Source organism: Cyprinus carpio, chromosome A12, assembly GCF_018340385.1.
Source record: "Cyprinus carpio isolate SPL01 chromosome A12, ASM1834038v1, whole genome shotgun sequence".
NCBI lineage: Eukaryota > Metazoa > Chordata > Actinopteri > Cypriniformes > Cyprinidae > Cyprinus > Cyprinus carpio.
In genome coordinates, this window is record NC_056583.1 from 22741348 (window position 1) to 22769299 (window position 27952).

At 35.0% G+C, this 27952-nt stretch overlaps 1 protein-coding gene across 1 annotated transcript in view; it reads right to left on the reverse strand.

The window, feature by feature from the left end:
• The window catches only part of LOC109098819 (cadherin-12-like), a 126140-nt gene that overhangs the window by 35512 nt on the left and 62676 nt on the right, over positions 1 to 27952 (reverse strand). Inside the window, exons 3-6 of the mRNA XM_042768076.1 lie at positions 16298 to 16592; positions 11248 to 11367; positions 7950 to 8117; positions 6290 to 6477 (exon numbers count right to left, since the gene is read on the reverse strand). Coding sequence (XP_042624010.1) covers positions 6290 to 6477; positions 7950 to 8117; positions 11248 to 11367; positions 16298 to 16592 — 771 coding nt within the window. The remainder of the gene's footprint in view (positions 1 to 6289; positions 6478 to 7949; positions 8118 to 11247; positions 11368 to 16297; positions 16593 to 27952) is intronic.

Genomic DNA, 27952 nt, shown 5'->3' on the forward strand with positions numbered 1-27952 from the left:
CAAGCATTTTATGATTCCCATGTTGAACTTCCGCAAGAGAGAAGCAGTTGTTAGGAAAATAACGGGAACACACACACACACACACACACACACACACACACACACACACACACACACACACACACACAAACACACACACACACACACACACACACACACACACACACACACACACAAACACACACACACACACAAAACAAAAATGGGGTTGTACTGCTGTGGTAAACTAGAAAAGATATTAATTTTAACCAGTGATTCTTTGCAGCCTAATCTTTCTGAAGTGAATAAAAAATTAATTTACTTTCACAGCTGAGGCCACAGCATCTTCTTGACATGATGTTAACCACACAAACAAGCTACGGTGTTTAAGGGCAGGTTAAGCCGGCCAACGTAGAACATATGCAGGCATTATGCAAATGTGTGACCCCAAAGTAGAATTTGAATTACTGATGACTAATTTAGGCTGTTCAGTGTCAGTTATTTCTTTTGGGAGATAAATCATTTTATTTATCGTATACTTTCAGCTTTAAGTTCAAGTTCAAGTTCAAGTTGAGCTTTATTGTCATTCCGCTACATGTGTGGGCAAACAGTGGAACAAAAATGCCTCAAAGGACCACGGTGCTACATAAATACAGACATACAACAATGAAGTAAAACAGTATAAACCTATACACAACTAACCTACTTACAGATTTTGACTATAAATATACTATATACTGTATAAATGTTTACCTATACATAAGCTTAAAAATACAGACTATATGAATGCTTCACATAATACTATACCTACACACAACTAACCTACTGACAGATTTTGACTACAAATATACTATATACTGTATAAATGTTTACCTATACATAAGCTTAAAAATACAGACTATACAAATGCTTCGCATAATACTATACCTATACACAACTAACCTACTGACAGATTTTGACTTTAAATATACTATATATAAATGTTAACCTATACATAAGCTTAAAAATACAGACTATACGAATGCTTCACATAATACTATACCTATACACAACTAACCTACTGACAGATTTTGACTTTAAATACTATAAATGTTTAAACACACAAAAAATAAAAAAAAAAAAAAAAAAAAAAAAAGTACAAACTATACAAATGCTACACATAAACACTGTACCTATACACAACTAACCTACTGACCTATTCATACTTTAATATGAATATACTATATATAAATGTTTACCTATACATAGACTGAAAAATAAAAATATATAGACTATATGAATGCTTCACATAATAATGTACATGTGCAAAGAGAAACATCGTAAGTCAAGCAGCAGATGGTCCATGTTTCAGGAGGTAGAGGGTTTGTATGGGCTTTCAGAGGAGGGCGGGGTGATTTGAGTTCAGGGTTCACACAGCCTGGGGGAAAAAGCTGTTGAGCATTCTGGCGGAGCGGGCTCTGATGCTCTGGTACCGTCTCCCTGATGGTAGGAGCTGCACTACAGTTCCCATACCAGACAGTGATGCAGCTGGTCAGCACGCTCTCTATGGTTCCTCTGTAGAATTCAGAGAGAATGGGTGGAGGGAGACTTGCTCTTTTCAGCCGGCGGATAAAGTGTAGGCGTTGTTCTGCCTTCTTGGAGAGTGATATGATGTTGGTGGTCCAGGTGAGATCCTCTTTGATGTGCACCACCAGGAATTTAGTGCTGCTGACTCTCTCCACAGTCCTTGTGGGGCACCTGTGCTCAGTGTGGTAGTGCTCGAGGTGTTGTAGCCGACAGGGACTGACTGAGGTCTTCCAGTTAGAAAGTCCAGGATCCAATTAGAGAGGGAATTGTTAAGGCGCAACAGATTTAGTTTATTAATGAGCTGTTGTGGGAATATTGTGTGGAATGTTGAGCTGAAGTCGATGAACAGCATTCTGACATAGGAGTCTTTATTTTCTAGGTGGGTAAGAGCCAGGTGGAGGGTGGAGGAAATTGCAGTTTTCTTTACATTTACTTTACAATACAACTTTGCAGTTCATTTACATCCACATACAGCTACATTATACACTGCACAAAAGGCTATATTTGAAATGGCATAATAGGGGCACTTTAAAAGAATACATTTGGATACATTTTTATTTATTTATTTATGGGAAACATGCCATGGTTATTTCCGATTGCATTTTAGTTTTTTAATCTGGTGTGTGTGTGTGTGTGTGTGTGCTGTATATTCTGTGTGTATTTGTGTGTGTGTGTGTGTGTGTGTGTGTGTGTGTGTGTGTGTGTGTGTGTGTGTGTGTGTGTATGTGTGTGTGTGTGTGTGTGTGTGTGTGTGTGTGTGTGTGTGTGTGTGTGTTTAAATATAATATTGTATATATAAATATCAAATAAAGTTAGATTTGCCACAATATAATTTTCACATTATTATTATTTATTTTTTCTTATTTTTTATTTTTTATTTTAAGCAAAATTAGTAATTATGAATTAGTAATATGGGATAATTTTAATACATTTTACTATTAAACCATTATTTGCTAAATCATAATTGACAAAGTCAAAAGTTGATCTTTTGTCATAATTAACTTTTTGTATTATTTTATCTCATCATTTAAACTTTCAATATTTAATATTTGACTTTGTCACGTTTATTTTTTTGTAATTTCCAACTTTTTCATGTCATAATTATGATCTACCAAAGCAAGTCTAGTGCACATTTTTAGTAAATGTAGAACATCATTTGGTTATTTCAAAATAAATTTGCACACTACATACTCTTTCCTTTCAAAACAGTCGGTAGAACAGCATTCTGAACATTCCCATCGTGTGAGTGTATTTGAAATGTTATTTTGTTCCTATACTGTTGCTAAACTGCAGCAAACACTTAATCCTGTTCTGCCCACTGTTTCAAATCACCCAGGGGTCACCATGCCTCATTGCTATCAAACGCATAAACAGCACACAGATACGCAAAAACACTTCACAAAAAAAACCCCAGAAACCTCTTCACCTCATATAAGCTGTGGCTTGTAGGGCACATGCTTCAGTTCTCTCACTGTGGAGAAAGAGACAGCATCTCCGCACTGGCAGGATTGATGCCTGGACCTCCTATTGAGGAGAATGCATCATTCTGTCTCAGTGTTGGCACGACACACACTCAAACTGAGGGGTAAACAGAAACAATACATGCCCACAGTAAATCTCTCACTCTCTCTAAGCTGTACCAACACACAGACTGAAAGATGGAGAGAAAACAACCACGCTAATTTTTCTAACATTTTCCACCCCTGTAATTGGTGTCTTAAACCCACAAGAATACAGACAATGCAGTAAAACCTGTTACTGGACTGCCAGGCAAGAGTAGGGAACAAAATCATAATGCCATCTCTTTAAGTCTCAGTGAAAAAAAAAGGAAAAAAAAAATTCTACTGGAGAAGAAAAGGAGAAGAACAAAAAGCATGCTGATATAATATAGATTTAGCCTTTAGTGCTGTAAGACTGCTGCTCAATAATCTATATTTCTATGGTAACTGAGATGCAGATGTTTTGATGTGGAAACGGTTGCTGTGGAAAATGCACAAACAAGACTAATACTAAATTACAATTTAATTTGTGTTTCTCAAAAGAGTGGATTTTCTATATTATATTATATTAATTATATCATATTATATTATATTATATTATTTTTTTTAGAGAAGCTTGAATTATAAAGATTATTATTTTATAATATTTATTACCATGTGTATGTATAATGTATATATATATATATATATATATATATATATATGTATATATATATATATAAATATATATATATATATATATATATATATATATATATATATATATATATATATATATATATATATATATATATATATATATATATATATTATTTTTTTTTTAATATAAAATCATAAACAGTTTTTTAAAAATCATTTAATATATTCACAGCTTTAAAACCAGGTAAAACAACCACTGTGAGGATGTCCTTTATTCCAAAAAAAAAAAAAAAAAAAATACAAATAAAATAATAATAACTTAACTGATTCAGTCCTGAAAATAAACTCTGCTGTCACTCCTGAAACATATCAGTGTGTACGTGATAGATAATATCTAGGCTGTATTGTGGAGAGGACATGGATGCATGCTGTGTGCATTAAGAGGGACACATATGGACACAGTTAGCGCTCCCCACCTGAATATATCTCTACTAACACTTACAGAGATCAGCGCAGTGAGGTTTCACCAGCACCAGCACACTGTCCCGGGAAACACTGCAGTTGTTTTTATCGACAAACCTGTTCTCATTCAGTAGACGAAGACACAGCTAAGATAATATAAAGAGATGAGTGCCGTGTTAATAAGTCCGGTCACGCTGCCAGTATTTAAGTACTGGGCTCAATTCGAATCTAAGAAAGTCACCTTGCATACTTTCCAGAATAGCTGAACATTCTAGTTTACCTTTGGGGGAGTTCTTAATGTCAGACACAATTACCCCAAGGAGCTCTTAACTGCGATGTTTGAGTGATGTTTTGATGATGTGACTGCGGTTGTATGAATGATGGGATCTTTGTTATTTTCAGCATACGGTTGAGTCATGACACGGTTGAGTGTAAAAGCACTGTGGCATCTTGGATAGACTCTAGAGGGAAGCTGATTTACATGTACAGTATGCTAACTTAAACACAATGTCATTTCTCAGGTTTTTGCATTAAAGTCAAGCTTGTGTGTGTTTCTGTTCTGTCATGTCTTGGTCTATGGCAGCATGTAGAACCATATTTTTGAAAACTTGTGAAAACTGGCTTAAATACTGTTTTCACACATTTTTTTTTTTTTGCGGAATTTAATTGGAAATTTCATAAAAGATAATTACCTTGATTTTTCTTTGTTTTCTTCACAGATCACATGACAGTTTGTAACCAAGTACATTAACTATTGATTAAACTTAATTAACTGAGAGTCTATTGCAATTACTGTAAAAGTTGGTGTAAATAATATTACATTTAATTATTAATACTTAAATGATTTGATAATTTTACTCTTTTTTTGATGATCAAAGTTGATCAAATCAGTGGGTTCATTGCACTTTCATATTTTAAGATTGACTGTCTGCGTCTGCACCAAGAGTAAAGCAAAGTAGCAGTGAAAAAGAAACAACAAAAAAAACAGCATGATAAGAAGCCTGACATAATGCAATTTAATGTGATGTTCATGATAAACATTGAAGGACTATGCTTACTTGGATACTTTGGCCTAGAGGGAGGCCATTCGTGAAAATACACTCAGTGTCATTTCTCAGGTGTTTGCATTTTAAAAGTCAAGCGTGTGTGTGCTTCTGTTCTGTAGTGTGAGTTGAAAACTTGTGAAAGCTGATTTAATTAATATTTTTACACATTTCTGCACACTTTGGCTAAATTACAGCTTGATTGGAAATTTCATAAGAGATAATTACTTAGATTTTTCTTTGTTTTCTTTACTCACAAGACAACTCAAACAGCATTTCATCTCAGGCACATTTAGACTGTACACTTTTGACATTTTTGTAACCATGTACACTAACTATTGATTCAATTTTATATATTTTTTTCAAATGGTTTGAATTGTGATCATTTTACACGTACGATGCATTTATATATTTTGAGATTGAAAGTATGTCTGCAATCAGAATAAAGTAAAAGTAGACATATGGCAAAAATAAGTGAAGGCATGACACAATGTAGCATTGTTTTAATTACAAAACTTCATTAACTGAGGGACAATTGTGATTTGAGTAAATATTAATATGAATAATATTCTCCCAATGAATATTCAAATGTTTTTTGATCATTTTAATCTTTTTTTTTGATGACTGAAATGTAACAATTAGTAGTTTTATGATGCATTTTCATATTTTAAGTCTGTCTATGACAACGGTAAAGCAAATATAGCAATAGCAAAAATAAATCATGAAGGCATGATAAAATGTTGCATCTTTAATGATAAAACTTCATTAACTGAATTGCAATTTGTGTAAAAATGTATTTAAATAGTTTTCACACAATAAATACTCAAATGGTTTAGAATCGCTTTGCTCTTTTTGTTTTGATGATCAAAGTTGTTTAAAAAAGCATCATAAAACTATTGCTGGTTTACATTTTCATATTTTCATATTTTAATTTTATATCTGCGAGTCTGCGACAAGGGTAAATCAAAAATAATTAAAGGCTTGATAAAATGTTGAATTTGTAAGTTCTAATGTGACCTTCATAAAAAAAAAAAAAAAAAACACAACTGCTGAGTCTTTAACCTGTATATATTTGCTGTTAGTACATAAATGAGGCTTTACCTTTTTGAGCATGATGATTCCCTCCTGATTGTGTTCATTGGTGGTGATATCAAACATGGCTCCTCCATCTCCAGGGACGATGTTGTATTCCACCTCTGCATTCTTTCCGATGTCCAGATCATGAGCTTTGATTCGGCCAACCGCTGACCCGACTGCTGAGGACTCTGGTACACGCAGGTGGAAGATGCCTGTAGAATCAATTCGATTTTTAAAGTTACACTGTGTCTACACCAGACACGAGAGGCACGGCGCAAGACAACACGTTAAGACAAAATACTAAGAACCCATCATAATCAGTGATGCTGTGTACACTGGATGCGGCAAGACACGACAAATCCACTTCCTCCAGTAAAAAAAAAAAGTAAATCCCGTTGCTTATCACATCAAAATCCACTGACATATTTGTTTAGAACTGTTTTTGCTTGTAAGTGATGCTTTATCTACACTGTGTGGATTGCTTGCAAATTACTGTGGTGTTTTTATCACCTGTTTGGACTCTTAATATGACGGCACCCATTCACTCCAAAGAGTCCATAAGCAAGCAAATGATGTAATGTTAAATTTCTCCAAATCTGTTCTAAATCTGAAGAAATAAACTCATCAACATCTTGGATGGCCTGAGGGCGTGTACATTTTTCATATCCCTTTAAGACCCTGAATGTGTATTAAGCAAATAAATACTATTGGTTATGATTTAACGTTCAAGGCAAGTCAAGTCACCTTTATTTATATAGCGCTTTATACAATACAGATTGTGTCAAAGCAGCTTTACAGTGTTAAACAGGAAAAACATGTGCTGATAATGGAAGAAGACAATAGAAATGTCAGTTTATCAGTTAAAAAAGTTCACTGATTCAGATTTCTGAAATGCACATTTACTTTTACAAACCAATATATTCGCACTGCCACAGTATTCCTCCTCCTTTGCCAAATTTCGGAAGTTATTGTTAGAGAGAGCATTTGATACCTGCCTCAATGCACTTGCTGGTTTCAAAGTTAGTAAAATCGCTACTTTTAGTTAGTTACCCCAATGCTGGTGAAGACACATGCATGGTAGGCACAAACAGATCATGCTGATTAGTGAAAACTAATGTGTTGAGTGGATGTGCCTGCAAAAAAAAAAAAATAATAAAAAAAAAAAACACCTCAGCTAATTAAGAAGTCATTAGATGCATTAGTGCAATGCACCAAAAAACAAACAACGAAAGAGAGAGAGGTAGAAACATGGCCCAGAATGCAGCAGTCATCATAGTGCCATCTTCTGAGACGTGCTGATGGAAATCTACTTCGCTCCCAGGGTATTACCAATATTTACACAGCGAGGAAACCAGTGCTCATCACTGAAACTCAACATGATTTCTATTTCACGATTTCTGAGCGCAAATGAAGCCTGTTCACGCGTACTTGTTTAAAGACTAGGCCTTATTCCAGTGGAAAAATAAACAAAGTCAAATCTACAAGTATATAAATGCATAAAATATATTACTGTTAGATAGAGGATGTGAACAGGGAACAAAAGAGGCCGTCTAGAATCTTTATCAACACCTCTTACATCACATACCATACAAAACACAATAATCACACATTAAAAGAATTTCCAACTTTAAAAAAAAAAAATGTTTACATGAGCTGATAGTTATACAGTTATAGAATGGCTTACTTTTGGAGAACCTGGGTGGGTTGTCGTTGACGTCACTCAGGGTGATGTTGATGGTGGTGGTCCCTGCCAGACCCCCTAACTGTCCGCCCATGTCTTTGGCCTGGATGAGGACCTGATACAGTTCCTTCATCTCCCGGTCCATGTTGGGTAGAGCTGTCCTGATGACTCCTGCACACAGATCGAAAGAAAGTCAGACTGTTAACGGAAAGAAGAGACCAGAGAAAAGGAAGATAAAGGGAGAGTGAGGTAAACAGATAGTGTAGATGAAGAGGGTGTGAATACGGGCAGGTATCAGTGTGTGGAGAGAATCGGATTACAGAAAAGAGGGTAAGGTGAGGAGAAGAATAGGGTTTAGACCTGAGAACGAGGCCTGCTGAGAAAAGGGATGCGAGTGGTAATCTAAAATAACACACAACTGAGATAAGAAAATTGAGAGTAAAAAAAAAAAAAAACGGAAATGGATGAAGTTCTGCTGCATTGTGGAAAATGAAACTGAAGCAAATTAAACCTAAAGGTGTAGTGTGTCATTTTTGCGCCATTATCGGTATCCTGAAAATCTGTCACATGACACACCACACTATATTTGTCTTGTTTCAGGGTTTAAATTAGTGTTTGGAGGTTATAATTTAGTCCTGCCCAACGAAATACCCGGCTGATGAGATGTTAGCTTTTGTTTTTTTTTAAACACCTTTATCTTGTTGGTTGTGTGTCCCAGCAGGTTTTAATGTGTGTAACACAGTGTGCTACTACACGGGACGGGTCAAGGTTAGCATGACTCTGTTAGCATCTGATACCACAGCCATTTGATACTAAAAAAGCCTCTTTCTCTATTAAGAGATGAAATTTTGCTGTACTTGACTATTCTCAACCTTTTCTCTGACTACAGTATTACAATTAAAGTAATGTTCAGGGTTCACTGCAAGTGAAGCAGCTTCTGGAATGTAATGTTAATAACCCAAAAAATATTGAAAGTGGTTAGGGTTACAGTGAGGAACTTGCATTGAAAGTGGCCAGTTTCTTTGGATGTTTTAAAAGCTTAAATCTTACAAAAGCACTATCTATCCATCCATCTGAATGTCCTGATTTTGCTGAGTTAGATGTGCTCCTTGGTCAACATATTTTGTTGACCCTGGAACAACATTTTAAGCAAAAAATATAGTCTTGACCATATCCATACACATAAACTTAACCACGAGTAATCCCTAAAATCAGAGGAAATGATAGATGAATGACACTGATGTACAAGCCCCAAACACTGATTGTAAGCCTAAACTTCACAAAAACTATAAACTAAAACTATCTATCTATACAGTACACACACACACACACACACACACACACACACACACACATTCACGCACCAAATTCATGCACCTTTGTAATCTTTCTTTAAAAACATCAATGTCTCACACATTTTTTTCCTTCATATTCTAAAAGCCGTTTTACAGACTATTTTAAAGTCAGCATGAAATGAAAATTTTGATGGTCTTTTCTTTTCTATTGTGGCATGTTTCTGAGTAAAACAGCTTTTAGAAATAGAAAAAAAAAAAAAATGTAAAGTGAGACTTTGATGTTTTCAAAGAAATATTTTTAAACACAATTTCAATAAAAAGAATAAAAATAAATAATTTTATAAATCCAAGTACACATAGTCAAAATACACATATGACATTTTTTTTATTAATTTTTTTTTGTTTTTTTTAGTAGCATCAGCACATAGATTTCTCATAAAGTACTATAGAAATTAAAAAAGTCCTTGTAGGGCATCAAACGGTAAAAACCTTCCTTGAACCGCTGATGTACACCTCTAACTTCAAGTGCTTTTCTCCAGCTAAAAGATTGAGGTCATTCCTAAATCTTCTGGTACTTGACAGCCTTAACAAGGCGACAAAGCCAGTGTAGCAACACCTTTCCTCACTATCCTTCCATAAAGCACAACTAAAGCATTTCTCAACGCCACAAGAAGCTTTCTCAGATCAAGAGAGTGCTTCCTAGGATGAATAAGACATGGTGGTGGATGGTTAAAAAGGGCACGGACCTTCATACAATGCCAGTTTCAGATGAAACGTAAGAGGGATGTCACGTGTGATTCTCTCTGCCTGTCACAGGATGGATCTGTTTTTGACTTTAGTTTCGCGTGAACAGATCCCTCTTTGAAGTTTAGTGTGGTAAATGAATAGTTCACCTAAAAATGTCATTTTCTTATCATTTACTGCATCACCATTCATTTTTCCTGCACTGAAAGCAGAAATTCTGCCTAAGATCTTCATTTTTTATTTATTTTTTTTCACAGAGAGAAGAAGAAAAAAAAAATACAGGATTGGAATCAACTTGGAGTGATTAAATGGTGGCAAACTTTCATTTTTAGATTAACTATTGCTTTAAGGTTTGTGTTTCCGGGGTCTGTTTTCTCTCACGACATTCAGTGCTGATTCTGTTCTGCATTTTACCCCCTGCCTTTGTTTCCCACCCTTCTCTCTTCTGGCTTTTGTTTACTGTCAGTTTGTGTTGGCAAATTTTTTGATATGGCCTGAAACAAAAACAGATTTTTCTTCCTTACTAGTCATTTTATTTGTTCGGTCACCCTTTGAGCCCTCCCTCCGGGCTTGCTGATATCAGGATATTATATTTTTATTCATATATTCCTGTTTGCAATGCTTCACACTTGTACAACAGGCCGTAACCATGCCGTAAACAAGCCGGAAATGTTTGCACATGCTCTGTGCGTCAAGTTTACCTTGCAGGTCTGTGCTTTTGCATATTGGATATTACAGCCCACTGAATGCAGACGATGCCCATTTCTAGATTCCCGTTCATTGTTGTAAACTCTTCTGAATATTGCATAACAAAGTATTCACTGGCAGAAAATAAAAGGCAGTTTATTTGCTGCATTATTTGATGATGCCACAGTTCCCTCAGCCATATGAAGATCAGAAAAAATTAATTTGCTGTTACCGAGCTGACTTTATTTTCTACTCGGAGGGTCTGAAATGCAGCACCTGACTGTAAAATTATAGATCTTTACAGGCCTGTTTAGCTAACAGGATGTCCGTTACTGTTCTGCTGTTCAAAATGAATTGCAGTATATTTTGAGTTACAAATCCATTTTTTAGGCTGGCCACATTATAAAATCAAACCGCAGAGCTTACTTGTCTAATAGGGTCAGTTAATGTAATTGCGTTAAAACCTGTAAACTGAGTCTACTCTACAAACAAAAATAATAAAAGTAATAATTCAATTTTGTATGCAGCCGTCATTTTTCTGTATATTTGCTATAAAATATTTAGGAGTGTTTTACCTGTTTTGGGATCCACTGAGAAGTACGGCTGGCCGTGAAGTATGCTGTACACCACCCTAGCACTGTTGCCGTATGTAGGGTCATCTGCATCTGTCGCCGTCACCTTCATCACGTATGTACCTGCAAACACAGAGGATATTATTAGTTTGTGTTATACTGCATGAATAGATATGGGAAAGACATGCTTTCTTCAAGGTTATAACTGTAATAGCATGTAGGGTTTGACCAGGAGTCGAAAACAGGCCTATAAACAAAAAAAAACAAAAAAAAAAAACAAAAAACTATAATAAAAAAATTAAAAAAAAACTATATGGCCATGTACTGATTCTCCACTGTATTTTGACATGTCTGAAACAGCCGTTTTTACTTTGCAAAATCAGCACTTTTAAATTACCCAATAAATGACAGATCATCAAAATTTTCTTATATCACAAGATTGCTTATATAAGTGTGTGTGTGTATATATATATATATATATATATATATATATATATATATATATGTGTGTGTGTGTGAACTTTACTACTTTAATGTGGTTGTGTGTGTATGTGTGTGTGTGTGTGGAGTTATTTAATATTTTTCTAGTAGACGTCTAAAAGGATGCATGAGGGGTCTGTTTACATTTATATGAACTGTACTACTTTAATGTGGTTAAAGGCACTTAACAATCCACAGCATGGAACTATTAATGTTTTTCAAGACTAATGCAGTCCACTTTGATTAAATGGTGTAACCACTGATCTATAAACTAAAGAGAATTACAGCAGATGCAACCAATTTAGACGAAATTTAAAGGTCTACACTTACATCAGGGCGGGGCAACTTCAGTCCTGGAATGCCACTGTACTGCAGAGTTCAACTTTATTGCAAATTGATTTATTTCAAGTACAGTGCAAATTGATTGCACTGTATTTTACATATTCACTGTATTCTATGTAAAATAATTTTCTATTTTTAACTGTTTTAAATTCATTTTAAATAAGTAAATTTTTAAATAATTTCCAATGTTTTAGAATTGCTTGTTTTATGTTTTTAAAATTGCTTGTTTTATTTTTGTTATTATTTTTCTTAATGATTATTTTACCTTCTTTTATGTAAAGCACTTTGAATTACCATTGTGTACGAAATGTGCTATATAAATAAACTTGCCTTGCCTTGCCTTGCCTTTATTGATATTGGGTGTGTCTCAATCAGCTCCCTACTTCAGTAGTCAGGACACTGATCAGGGAGTTGGCCATTTCAAGAGCTGTCTCAATCGCAAAATCCTTACAGTGCACTGGAACATTCGCGCCCTAAAAAAATTCCACAATGCACCCCAAAAACTAGGGAGCATTGGTGCTCACTATGGAAATTACGCCACATTTCTGAAGCACGAAACACACGAGCCAACTCAATAATTATAATGACACGCAATAGAAAATTTGGAAAGACAAATCGTTTTATTAGTTTACTTTTCGCATAAACAGAAATTGCTAGACAGGTAATGAACACATCTAGTTAACAATTATCATTAATATTTGGCTGAAATGTTGTAAGAACATGTAACAGAACAATGTGTTTAAAGATAATAAAAATAATATCAAAAAGAGTCCTGCCTGTTGTTGATTAATTCCAGCAATGACATTCTACAATGTTGTCCCTTGATGTTGTACATAGTCAGGTCAATGGAAATAAAGTAATCACTGTCCCAATTTGCAGTGAGACAGGGAACTTACCAGTGACCAAATTAGTGTAAACAATATACTGATTCACAAGCTCGGGAGCTAGAGGACCTGATTGAGACACACCCATTGATTATCTTGTTCAGGTGTGTTTGATAAGGATTGGAACTAATGCTGCATTCACGCCATGCCATAATTACTGTGATTTCGAGATGACAACACTGGTACACTTCTGTTCTTTATCTAATAGCCAGTAGGCTTTTATTACTAGCTTAATCTGTCCCAATGGTGAGGCCAGAAATATTAAAGTGAGTGGACCTTGGAGAAATAGGGTGAAATAGTACCAGATATGGGTGTCATGTCATAAAATGTGCAAAGCCTCTTGTTTGTGTGTAACATTAAGGCTCAGTTATGCCTTTGTGGTGGCAGCAGCCACAATCGAAATCACACAGACGTCTGCAGAATAGGTCTATAGCTTCAATGGGGACTATGGTGCACTTATAAACTGGTCTATTCATATTTTGCTATCTGAGATCATGAGTAGCTTTGATTCAGCTTGGAAAGGGAAGGTTTCATTTCATTGCCATTCAGATCAAGGAAAAGGCAATCTCAAAGTGAATTAGCCTGATCTGTCATCCTCAGAGGAAGTAACATGAAAAGGGCTTTGGTGCTGGATAAGGCATGTAGTTTATTACGCTCGACACCAAATAGTATGTAAGACTTTACCTCTTGCCATGCAAAGATTTTCTTATTTATTTTTTTTATTTGGATATATGTTGACAATTCTGTGATTTTCAAAACCTCTTTAAACTCGAAAGCTTTCATTTCAAAATGTTTTAATCTAAACATCTGCTTTCTGCTCAACAGATGAAAGGCTGTTTAATCAGCGCTATTCTGTACAGTGTGTTGTAATGAGTGGTTTCTCACCTGCAATTTTCAGTTTTACAGTATCAGCTTTCACAAGATGTAATTAAACTTTCTATGCACTCTGCATTTCCAATTGTTTTATCCTCAGATATATTCAAGAGTGTGAAGATATCATGTGGATTATTCAGCAGTGATAGACTGCAGTAATAACTTCTGCATTGTTTTAATTTAGACAGGTCTTTATTCTATAATTAAACATCTTGGTTTATTTCCTTGCTTGATTTTAAAACCCTCATGGGTTGAGATACACACACACACACACACACACACACACACACACACACATATATATATATATATATGTCCTGTTTAATGTGACTTTTTTTTCTAAGAAAATAAAATACAATTAGTATAATAAAATTTTGTATGATCACTTTTTCATTTATATATTTTAATAAATGCAGGTCAGAATATGTATGTTGTTTCATTTTTACATAAATATATCTGTTGCATTGAATGACGATGGAACATTATTTCACCCCTATTTTGACATTTTATGTTCACAAAGGTTATTTGAAACATTGAAGTGGACATTTTACTTGCATTTAATATGCTTTCTGTGTATATTATTCTGTGCCATTATTTTTACTTTATGAGAATATATACAATTACTACTGCTACAACTAAATAAATAAGCCAATAAATGAATAAAAACAGTTTTGCCCTCATTTGGAAGTATATTCACACATATGTGACCTCAAAGTAAATAGACATGGATTAAAATTCCATGCAGTTCAACATTTTTAAGTGTGATAATATTTTGCAGCGCTGATCTCTTGAATAGACCAACTTAATTACATGCTACAGCAGACCACTCAACAGTAAAGACTGCAAAAGAAAATTATACAAAAATATAAGGCAGAAAACATAATTGTAATATTTAAAGATAACCTCATGTTATTTTTTAGAGGACTTGTTTACTTGCATATCATTGAATAGCAATGTTGAAACACAATGATGTCTTATCAGACACTTATGGATTATGAACAGTTCCACCGAATCTTGCTTTCACCTAAAATAGTCTCTGAATGTTTTCCCTTAAGACAAAAGTTGTCATCTTATCTTATGAAGTCTAATACTAAATAATTTTGATTTTGTTATTACAAATAATGTTGAGTCAACTGTGAGCCCATCTGTGATTTTCAATATCTCTATTTTATGACTGCAACTTTATTTTTTATTTTTTATTTAGGCCTCATTCATTGACTTTCATAGGTTAAATTGTGATTAATTTAATTTAATTTAATTTAATTTAATTTAATTTAATTTAATTTAATTTAATTTAATTTAATTTCTCCAACATTTGTCTGCATTGTTCCACTCTGCTGAAGAATAAGCTTCATTACGCCATGTTTGTAAAATCATAATTTATAGACTTGTTGAAGTCTAATTATAAACAGCTTCAATTTGTAATATGTTTTAATAGCATGTAATGAGTGCAAACAACAACTGTGGGACCTTTTGTCATGTTTGCAACTAAGGTGGTTAATAAACAAGCTTTCTTCTGTGCCTTTGTCTCTCATTTTGACTATAAATCTGTGAAGTATCCAGTTAAATGTTATATGACACAAAGCAAGCAGCATTTCATTGACCATCATGTTTGCAGTGAATGGAGCGTCATATTACATCGCTCCCCAGCGTGGCCTCAGGGATTGATGCATTGTCTGCAATCATATTTGACATCATGATTACGAATATTTGTCCAAATAATGGAGGCCATTAAGACTTTAACAAGCTCTGCAATGTGTTGCATGAATGCAAGAGGATAGTGCTACATTGATCTTCTAGTAGTTATAGCGATTGGATTAGGCTGTGTGGAAATCAATACTTCTGGCCGGCTTTAGAGACGAGCCTTTTTAGAGAAGCAGAGAATGTAACAAAACAAGATCCCACTGCCATCATCACCCCGAACAGATGCCTTGGTAAAATAATCAGCAATACAATCAAGGTTTCTACCGTGTGAGATGAGAAATCCTACTAGGGCTGTGTAATCCAGTTTGGTGGGGATTTGGAGCCCATGCACTTCTCATTATCTAACGGGACACAGTAATGTCTGGATTAGCTCCCCTCTGCCACACCAATAAATATTTGACAAAGTCCATATTAACATGAGGAAAAAATACGACCTCTAGCATCCCTCACTGTAACGGTGACAGTCATCCTTGTAACATTAAGGCTTCATTGATTGGCTCCATCTTATCTTATCTTATCTTATCTCATCTCATCTCATCTCATCTCATCTTATCTCATCTCATCTTATCTTATCTTATCGTATCGTATTGTATCGTATCGTATCATATCGTATCTATAATCCTGTTTAAGTTGTATAAACCATTAGTTAAAAATATTCATTGTTAGTTCATGATTCCTAATGTTACTAAAGTCAAACTTATTGTAGTATTTCCATGAATGAATGAATGAATGAATGAAAAGTTAGTAAAACATCTTAATTGACTTCTTACCCACAGGTGACATCTCAGGTACACTAGCCGTGTAGGGCCCTTCCAGGAACTTTGGCTCATTGTCGTTGATGTCCTGCACCTTGATGACAAACTCTGACTCTGGTTCCAGCGGTCGGTTGGTCTCGATGTCCACCGCTTGAGCTCGTAGCGTGTAGTAAGGCTTCACCTCGCGATCCAGACTGCGCAAAGCGTGTATGTCCCCGGTGATCTGGTCAATGGTGAAGATGGTTCCAGCGCCATCGCCTGAGAGAGTGTATTTCACTGCGCTGTCCCCTTTATCCAAGTCAGTGTGCAACTAAAGGAGAGGGAAAGAGTGACAAACATGTGTGAAACAGTGGCAAAGAAGATATAATTATGGTTCTCTAGAATACACTGTGGTCAAAGTTCTCTATAATGTGCTTAAATTTGTGGCGAGTTTCAAAACACTGCCTTTCCCCCCAACTAAATGTTACAACTGCAAGTGTAGAAACCACATTAAATTAGTGGAAGAGAGCACTGAATTTAACTTAAGCATGCAAAATTAACTAAATGTTACAACTGCAAGTGTAGAATCAATGTTAGACGGCAGATTACAGTATTTATACAGATAAGAATAGCCTGCATGATGTTAAACTCTGTATAAGGGTCTGGAAGTTTATAATGTAATTATTTCTAACAGAAAACTTTATTGTTTAGTCACTGACTTTACATTTCAGCATACTTAAAATATTTGATTTGAACTCTGATGATCTGATTTGATCTGTAGCCTGCAGGTAGATGAACCTGACCTAATTCTATCTGCATGTTATGCATCTCTCTTTTATATATATAAATTCCAATTCAGTTCAATCCAGTTACATCTGAATTAAGATGAACTACATTCGAATGCAGTCAAATCAGTACTATTTTCTCAATAATTTTATAGCATATCAGTGCTGTACTGTGTCATTTATCATATGCATGTCTCTCATCTGAGGGAGCATCAATCAAAGATTGTGCCGAAGTTGTTGAGACAGTCAAGTTTAAAAAAGCTTTTGTTTTTCCCAATCTGCATAATATCTAGAGAGCACCATAAATCAGAAAGAGAGCTTAATTATCAGAGTGCTTCATTGTCATATATCTGCACATTCAGAAATGCATGAAAAGAAAATAAAAGAAAAGGGAGATTTCCAAAAGAGCAGAAAAAAAGAGTGGAAAAGTTGGGTGATACTAATTTAAAAAATGAATTAGCATAACAATAGCAATCAGTTACACAAAAGAGTTTCATGTGCTGACTGGGTCCTCCAGAAACCTCACAAATATCCATGCAGAACGGGTAAAAATCTCTCTCTCTCTCTTTGATAATATGTTCAGGAAAAATATAGCACAAACCAGACTAAGCAGCTTTTCCAGAAGCTCATTACACTTTCAGAAGAAACACTCACTCCTATTTTTTATAAACTGACAAGCACAGAAGAGTGATAAAGTGAGAAATATGTGTCTAAATGCAAAACAGAGATTTTTGCCAAAACAGAGAGAGAGAGAGAGAGAGAGAGAGAGAGAGAGAGAGAGAGAGAGAGAGAGAGAGAGAGAGAGAGAGAGAGAGAGAGAGAGCTGGGGAGAAAGCATAGAGAGGTTGAGTGCATACTAAGATGTATGTTACCTGTTAGATGTGTATTCACACCATTTGTGCATGATGTTTGAATATGATTTGTTTAGGAACTCAGATCTTTTGATTACTTTTAAAGGTATTTAAAATATTTTTGAATTTGTAATATTACATAGGCCTGCTAAAACATCACAATAATCCACAAACCATCAATTAACATATTATGAAGCAAAAAGCTAATATATCCTCTATCCATAATATTGGTTTCTCCAGTGGAAAAAAGTTGTCTTGTCTGAATCATTCTCATTCTGACGGCACCCATTCACTGCAGAGGATCCATTGGTGAGCAAGTGATGTAATGCTAAATTTCTCATCTTTTTTTTTTTTTTTTTTTTTTTTTTTTTTTTTTTTCAGATAATGCTAATTTTTGAAGCTTGCTTAAATGTACTTTTTATTTCAGCAAATGGAAAGTTACCCTAATTTGTGGCTTCACATATCTGCTTAACATATTCTTTGCAAATAGTGCCATTATACAGAAAGGCTTAGACCTCTATTATGCTATTCTCAGCTTAAATATCTCGAGTAAAGATAAGCACTGGATTTTACAGAACGTATTATTGTCTCAGTCAACAGGTGCTGAGAGAGCAACAGTCAAATACTTGCCTCCTCTCACAATAGGGACAATTAGAGGCCTGTTCTACTGCCTGCGGATTCAATAGGGTCCTAATATACTGAAGGAATAAATAAAGGGTCTATTATCATTCGGAGCCATAAGTGAAGAATCAGTCTGTTACTTCTTTATTAGTCTTTTTAGTGGTTACACAACCAGTAATTATTAAAGCTGCAATTCTTTCAGAGAGGATCAAGAGAAGCTTTTTAAAAATGTGTTTGCCTGATATATATAGTGTTTTCAAAGCCCTGACCATATCTCATTGATCTCTTAGTGTGCTTTTAGTAATGATATGTGTGGTTTATAAGCCCAGCTCTTCACATCACATGTGTGTTTAAGTGTTTAAGTGTGTGCATGATCATACGGTTCACTACATGATGTCTGGCAAGTTATTAAATGCATGCTTGGTTTACAAAGCAAGTGTCAGCTCCATGACTGGATATTTCTTACACACCAGGATACCGCAACCCCTTGAGGACCAGCGTTCCTGCACACTCGCTGCATGCTAATATAGTAAGACCGGGCCTAAACACTCAGCCAATTCAGTTAAATAAATACATTCCCCAGCGTGCTGCGACTGCAAGGAGTCCGAGGAAACCAGCACTAGAGTCATGTTCTCCAAACCCGTGTTCACGTATATGTGTTTATGGATCTGTTTAAGTCTTTATGGATGTGAAAAGGCAGACTGTGCTAGAGGATCCATTAGTGGTGGGTGATGAGACCAAAATCTTGTAAAATATTTGGATTTATAAAAAATATAATAATAATTATGTGTATGCATGCATTCATAAAACATAATAGATTATTATTAAGATTTTTTTTAAGATTTTTTTTTTTTTTTGTTGTGGAAACTGTGATACATTTTCTTTCAGGATTCTTTGATAAAATGAGGAACAGCATTTATTTTAAATAGAAATCGTTTGAAACATTTAAAATATCTTTGCTGTCATTTATGATCATTTTAATAAATCCTTGATAAATAAACTTTTTTTACTTTTTTTTTTTTAACTCCAAACTTTTTAACAGTATTGTATCATGGTTTCCACAAACATTTTAAGCAGCACAACTGTTTTTAATATTGCACAAGATAACATAAGAGACTTCTAAATTATTCCAAACATTTGGCCATTAGTATGAATATCATCAGTTGCTGAATGAACGGCTGTTTTGGAATGGCTATCATTAATATTCATAAATGAGTGTGTTGAGATCAGGATGTGTTTTTTACATACGTCATGGCTGTAGTGTTGACAAAAATAGGAGAACGGAATCGTGTCTGTGTTTGTTTTGTCATGTGTGTTTTTGAGTGATGAGGCATATAGTGTTTGTATTTTGTGTTTGTCACATTTCTGGTGCTCTGGGGTGCAGATTCACTGGAAACTGTGAAAGTGTTCTCACACTCCTGTAGTTTATCACACAGTTCGCTGTTTGATTATGTGATACAGAGAGAAAGCGTGAGAGAGTTTTTTTGGTGAGCTTTGTTTTTGCTCATGAGGTGGAATACTGACGTGCTTCTGCGTTTGTGTGTGTGTTATGAAACAAACACAGAAGCCCCAACAGATGGAGACAGTCTCAGGTGGATAAACGGCTGATCTAATCACAAGCAATTAAGGAATACTACATTGTACTTTCGCTTCAAAACTGCTGCAACACCCTTACATAACAACTCAAACAAAAGAAAAGTGGAAAAGCGGTGTATATATAAAAAAAAAAACAATCAAAGTCCGTCAGGCTCAAAGGACAAATCTGACAGTAGTTTTTCCAATTACTGGATGTGCTGTGATGACAACTAAAACAGAAGAGTACAAAAGTTTTTGTTCTGCACTTTTCTCAAAATATTCTCTCACAAAACTCCCACAATATATAAAAAAATCCACACTTCCCCCCACAAAAATTATACAAAAAATCTTAAAAACCACTTTTCACACAATTTTTTCACAATTTCTTGAATTCTGGCTCATATTTCATCTTGAGCTCTTCGCTGTTGAGCGCTGTTGTCACCTTGGTATCCAAGAACACCAATTTTTGAAAACTTTATTAGCAAAACTGTTTATAGTGGTGGAAGTCACAAATAGAGGAAGGCATAATTGGTTAAAACCTTATGAATAATTTGCAAATATTGAAACTATTTAGATGCATAGATTTATAACTTTAAAACAATAGTTATTCATATTTTTATGATGTATTTTCACAAACAAAATGACATCAGTGACATCTGCACAAGCGTCCAACAAATCAGCCTGGTTGTCATAGTGATATTTAGCATTTTAATCATGTGCAATTTATAAAAAGTACCAGCTTGCAGTTAATTAACTGATGCAAGATAGGCAAGATTTAATGCTTCTACACATAAACAGCCACCCCCACCCCACCTTATATCTAAATTATCCCAGAAATGTGGATCATAGTTCAAAATATTAATAGGCAATATGAACAAGTTGAAGGAAAAGTGTTAAAAAGAAATTTTATTTTCAAGCCAGTAATATCAGCTCACTCTGAATTCATCTGGCCTCAATGCAAGGAGCAAGCGATACTGCTAGGAACATTAGCGTTTTTTTTGTTGTTTTTTTCTCGAACCATCTTCGGTGCACTTCAAGCAGAAATCTCATTATTATAAAAGTTGGATTAAAATATGTGGAAGGTATTATATTGGCAGTGCAGATAAATGACATCATTATTCCCTTTTCCTTAACCAATCTGTGCCAGCGCATTCGTCATCTGTGGCATACATTAACACTGCAAATGTCTTCTTTTCTAAATGCATTTAAAATGGGCCGCTGTATTGCTAGCATTTCACATGCCTAATTTGGGGCCGAGTTATCCGTACAAATGACTTCACATCTGCAGAATTAGTTTGGCATCAGGTTTTTGTGAGCTAAACGGCATGAGCTTTGGGAGGGGTGAGGTTACTGCAGTCTGATTGTTTCTGAGGTGTTGGATTATTGTGGTGCTTGGGTTCCTGCATGCAACTGACACCATTTTATGGTCATTTTGGATCGTAGTTCTTCAAATGTAATCATGAGTTTGGATTAAGTAACCTTTAAACTAGATTCACTGTAATACTGAAGGCATTGGTTGTCTCCACAGTGTCTGTTATGAAGGAGTGCATATTGCACAATGCTGCACATGGACGTGAAGGTGCTGTCTTGTTTACAGCTATTGAATAAAATGTTTTAGAATCCAATTGTAACTAGAACAATTACACAAGACAAACTTTGAATGTTGGCTTGACACAATAAACAGAAAGTATTGAAGTCTGCAGGTTATTTTCAATGTAAGTCTATGAGATTTTTTAAAATATATATATTTTTTTATATTTTCTGTACAGTATATGCAGATATGAAGGAATTACAATCCAAAAATGTTAGTGTATATCTGTTCGCTTTTTGAGGTCATGATCTATTTATTTAGCATTTTAACTTATTTATTTAGGATTTTGTTTATTTATTACAATAAGAACTTTTCAGTGAAAATCTACAGGGTTTTAATCATCCATCCATCCAGTAAATAAACCTTCAAACTTGGCTCATTCCATCCATTCATCCATCTAGTAAATACACCTTCATACTTTGTTCATTCCATCCACCCATTTTTGTCATCTAAGGATCCATGCATCCATCCATCCATCCATCAATCCGTCTATTCTAAGGATCCATTCATTCATCCATCCGTTCATCTATTGTCATCTAGATCCATCCATCAATCCATTCTTCCATCTATCCTCATCTAGATCCCTTTATCCATCCATCCATCCATCCATCCACCCATCCATCCATTCATCCATCCTCTTCTAGATCCCTCCACCCATCAATCCATTCATCCATCAATTCATCCATCCATCCATCCATCCATCCATCCATCCATCCGTTCATCTATTGTCATCTAGATCCATCCATCTATCCATCATCAATCCTCATCTAGATCCCTCCATCCATCAATCCATTCATCATCCATCATCATCTAGATCCCTTTATCCAACCATCCATCCATCCTCTTCTAGATCCCTCCACCCATAATTCCATTCATCCATCAGTTCATCCATCCATTCATCCATCCTCGTCTACTGTAGATCCATCCATCCTCATTTAGATCCCTCTATCTATCCATCCATCCTCATTTAGATCCCTCCATCTATCCATCCATCCTCATCTAGATCCCTCCATTCACCCATCCATCCTCATCTAGATCCCTCCCTCTGTCCATCCATCCATCCATCCATCCTCATCTAGATCCCTCCATCCATCAGTCCATCCATCCATCTATCATCCATCCTCATCTAGATCCCTCCATCCATCCATCTATCATCCATCCTCATCTAGATCCCTCCATCAATCCTCATCTAGATCACTTCATCCATCTATCTATCTGTCAATCCATATCTACATCCATCCATCCATCCATCCAGTTATCCTGATCTGTACTGTACTGTGCCTGCACTGTTTATAAGCAGTGCCTCATTCCCTGACACATTTGAGCCCGAGCATTGTGTGCAGCATGGCATCTCCACAGCATCACCGTTCATCACAGTAAAAGGCTGTAAACAATCTTATCAAGTGCACATTTCCAATCATGCTTGAGTCTCATTAAATGCACACAGTAAAGCTGACCTCTCTTTTAACCAAGCTATGTTGTGAGACACACACAGGTAAATATTGGCTTGTTTAAGATAAGCTCACCAGCGCAAAATCCATTTTTATCTGCAGCTGTTGACAATAGCAGGCCAACCCTAGATGAGGAATTCAGAAGAGGCTCAATATGGCTTGGAACAAATTTGGTACAGAAGAAGCACGTCTGATCCCAGCAAGGTCAAGTACTTGAGTACTCACATGTGCTGTTGCATTCTGCGTACTAGAGTAACCATACTTGTATAGAATTATCTCTCCTGAATCCATGTTATTGTATTCATTTGGACTCGGGTCAAAAAAATAAAACAAATATAATATTTTTTCAGCAATGATATTCTAACAGCCTATTGCATAAACACACATGACCCTGATTGTCTAATTTAAGGACAAATATGATTTTTTTTTATTTTCTTATTTATTTTTCTTCTTATTATTTTATTATTTTTTTTTTAAAAGGCCATTATTCTTTGGAGGCACAATTTCATTTTAGAGAGAATTTGATTGGATGTAAACCTTTTGGTCTATTTTTCTAAAAGAGAAAGGCAAGCCTTCTAAATGTGCTAAAAGTACATTTTAGGATGTCAGTATAGATTATACTGAAACCACTATGTCAGTATTTGCAAGAAACCCATTCATTGATAGTGCATGGTGAGCCCAGTTAACCGATCCATGGCAATGGCACTCAATACCTCTGTTAATGCTTTAGACATGCTTGGTGAAGAGAGTGAATGGATAATTACAATGTGTCTTTCCGGGTCTATGTACATGGTAACCTTGATTAGTGTACAGGTCACTGAAGAGATTCTGTCTGGTCATTTGATGCTGATTATACTGGAGAGAGCAGTCTGTGATTGCATTATGGAACTCTCACTGCAGCTGATGTGTATTTATGGAGTGTGTTATACATTTAAAGGGCCGGATTGACCATTTAGCTTATGAACAGTTTTAAACGGCTAGATTAAATTTAAGGGATGAATGATATTGTGTGTAATTTGTGCATATACTATGAAGCTTATTCTCTTTTATTTCAAAGTCAACATGAAACATCGTTCCAAACCCATTTCACTTCTGTAATATGACATTTCTGAGTGAAATTAAATATTCAATGAGAAAAAAGCAGAGCAGTACAAGATTTTATCCTTTGGGAATTGATTGGATTTTGAAAAGTGGTGTTTCACACTAGATTGAGTCTGAGACACTACCAGCACTCAATTTTTAATGAGGTTCTTTGACTGCATCGTGAAGGCTGAAGGTCAAGTTCAAGTTCACCCCAAATGTCATCTTAACCTAATCCAGTTATTGAATCTATTGTTATTTTATAGTTCATAATCTTGAGTGACTTATACACTGTACAACAAATGTATTTGTCAATGTTGTAAATAAAACAATGATTATTTAGCTATATGTTTTACAGGAAATGTATTTTTTATTTCAGTCTTTCCACTTCAAAATTCATGTTTAATAATTTAATTATTTCTGAAATGTTCTAGCAATTTCTGAATGAAAATTATTTCAAAGTAAATCCCACACCAATCCAGTATATCACATTAAGCTCACGCTAAAGGCTGCAGTACTCAAAACAACAGGCTGAAAAGCTTATTTGGATTTTGGTTAGCAAAAGCATGTAATAAAGAAGTATAGGCTCAGTTTGTGATTTCATATCATGCAGTGTACATCCATTCATCTGTGCTTATCTCTGTAAAAATTTATTTTTTGCATCCTTTCCTGGTAAAACTCTCTTGACTCCCATGCACAGATCCATGTCTTCATAAGTTATGTTGAAAAGATCTGAAAGCTAATGACAGGTTGTCTCAGACAGATGAGATCGCAGCTGTTTCGGGGAATTAATCTGAGAATAGGTGGTGAGGAGAGATGAGGTGGACGTGAGTGTCAATAACACAATGGGAGCGAGTGTCAACCTGTCAGCCAGAAAGAGCTCATGTAATCAAACAGTAAAATGGATGGCCTTTCTAGAAAATGCATTATTGTATTCAAATGAGAGACCTTTCTGGTGGAAGGATTTTCTAATGTTTTCCTAAAGAAAATGTACACTGAACTATTATGCTGACAACTTAAATGTAGGCCTGTTTGTGTCTTTAGAAGACATGCTATGTAGCATACAAGTTGAATTAACTGCTGGATATTTTGAGGTGTTTGTTTTTTCCTTAATATTAACAGTTATTGTATGAAAAAGAGCATAAGATATTTAGAAGAAAAAGAAAAAAAAAATGTGTTCAACAGCAAAAATGTTTGAAATGCTAGGGTGATTTTTTTATTTTTTTATTTATTTTTTTGGGTGAACTGTTCCTTTAAAAAAAAAAAAAAAAAAAAAAAAAAAAAACACAACAGTGAAGCCGAAGGCAATGAAAAAGCTAAATGGTTTGTTGAAAGAGCTGTTTGGATAGCAGCTGATGAACAGATTGTGCTGAGAAAGGCTAAATGAAAAATTATGTTAGTGCAGGTAAAAAAAAAAAAAAACTGTGAGAATGGGGAGGCTTCAAAAGATCTGGAGCAGCTCTTCCAGCTGCCATTATTGGATTGGGTCTGTAAATACCCATCTCAAATTTTCCCATATAACACAGTGTACTGTACATCTCCTTTAGATGAAATGATCTTTTTTTCATCTATCAGACTCTTTATTAAGGGCACAGATCTTCTTCTGTGTTCCCTGTACGTACAGTTTCCTGTGCCATTCTCACCAAAGCTTTCTCACCGAAGCCGTGGGATGGACACACACACACACACACACACACACACACACACACACACAGAAAAAACCCAGTCGGTTGCGTCTTTGTAAACAATGTATAATACCTTGATCCACTTGGGCCTCCTGATGATTCATTTGTGCTCATCTGGGATTGAAATCCTCAGATATGAGGTGAATGTGATCCAGCTTAACTTTCTGAGAAGCTGCCTCTGCTAAACAATAAAAAATAAATTACACTCACTTCAACTGAACTAACTCATATCCGAAACAAAATAAACATTAAAGAAAATTAATATATAAATATCTTTATTCATTTTTTGCCCTGTTATTCCATGTGTGCATGTAGGATGATTGCTTTATAAAGTGTGTTTTGATACTTATAGTATATATTTGGTTTATGTAAATGCTGTAGTATTATTTATGGGATTCTATACTTTTACTTAAGCATTACTGAGTGCTAAATGCTTACTACTCTTACTCAGTTTTCCAATGCAATTATGGTACTTTTTTATTCCTTGCCATTTCATTTATACTTTTTTTTTTTCTGCAGGTCATCATGACTTAAATCTTTTTAAGCTCAATTTGCAAGCCAATCCAATCTATATATGGTTATAACTATGATCATTAGTCCTTGCAAAGAGACATTTCATTAGTCACCAAAACCAAAAAAAAAAAAAAAAAAAAAAAAATATATATATATATATATATATATATATATATATATATATATATATATATATATATATATATATATATAAACCTCCACTGTCTTGATTTCAGCAGTTAATTTTTTAAACATTTCTTTAAAATAAATAAATAAACAAATGTAAGTTTTTATTTTTAAATACTTCGGTACAAATATATCCACATTTTATTGTACCCAATATTTGTTTATGTCCATTCAAGAATGTTTTAGCTACAAGTACATTTTATTTGTGTTACAGTACTGATACTTAAACATAAATTTGACATTTTTCCCATCAGGAATTTACTGGATTTGTATTTTTTTATTTTTTATTATCCATTAAGTATAAATGAAGCCAGGTGGTTGTAAAGATGGGGTTAAAAAGCAGGATTCATGATAGCTGAAAATGATTGTTTCAGAGGTGGAGTTGAATTTTCAAGCATTTTTTTTTTTTTTAATAATTTGCTTCAATGAATCATGCACAATAGGACCAGAAACATGCATTAAGAAAGTAAATGGGGTCGATTTTGATTTCATGTTGACCTGAAGCATCATACAATGACACAGAGATTCACATCCTATCAAATTACTTTTGTATATTGGTTCGTTTGCTTTTTAAAATTGCAGCTATCAGATATGATAGGTTAGAAAGCGAGGTTGACTGATGGCACTTTGGCTAATGATGTCATAAATAAAGTTACATTATAAAGTTGCTTAAACCCACCGACCTGTGTCTTTAAGATTATGTATAGTCTTTATTACGTTATTAGCTCAGATGATTGAAGAAAGAGGTGAATTGTGGGTGGTCATGAGTGACAGCGAGAGGAGGGTTTAATGGTGATTGAAAGGCTAAAGCAGGACAGGGAGAGGAAGAGAAATAGAACTTGATTTACAGTCAGCCGAATGATTGCCTTTTTGCTGCGAACAGACATTGAGCATCACCGAGGATGGTAGTGCATTATTTAATTGCAGAATTGAACCTTTGCTTCAGTATTCCCAAAGGCTCAATGAGGCATTTATTCCTCCGTAATAAACGATAAAATGCTGATGTGCTGCAGAGTTTCGCCAGTATCTAGAGGCTGTGATGTTCTCATGCTCACAGCTTTTGCATAAACGCATGAAAATAAATAAATAAATAAATAAATATACATTTGCCTGCTGTTGTATATTATGTGTCAATCCATCAACTCTTCTGCTTGGAATAAATATGTTATGCTTGCAAAAATGTTATGTCATAAAATAAGACATCAATTAGGTCTCCACTACTAAAATTCCCTGTCTTAGGTTATGAGAGACTTCACTCTTCTGAAATACCAACCCTTGCACACACACACACACACACACACACACACACACACACACACACACACACACACACAAAAAAGAAGTTTGCACGGC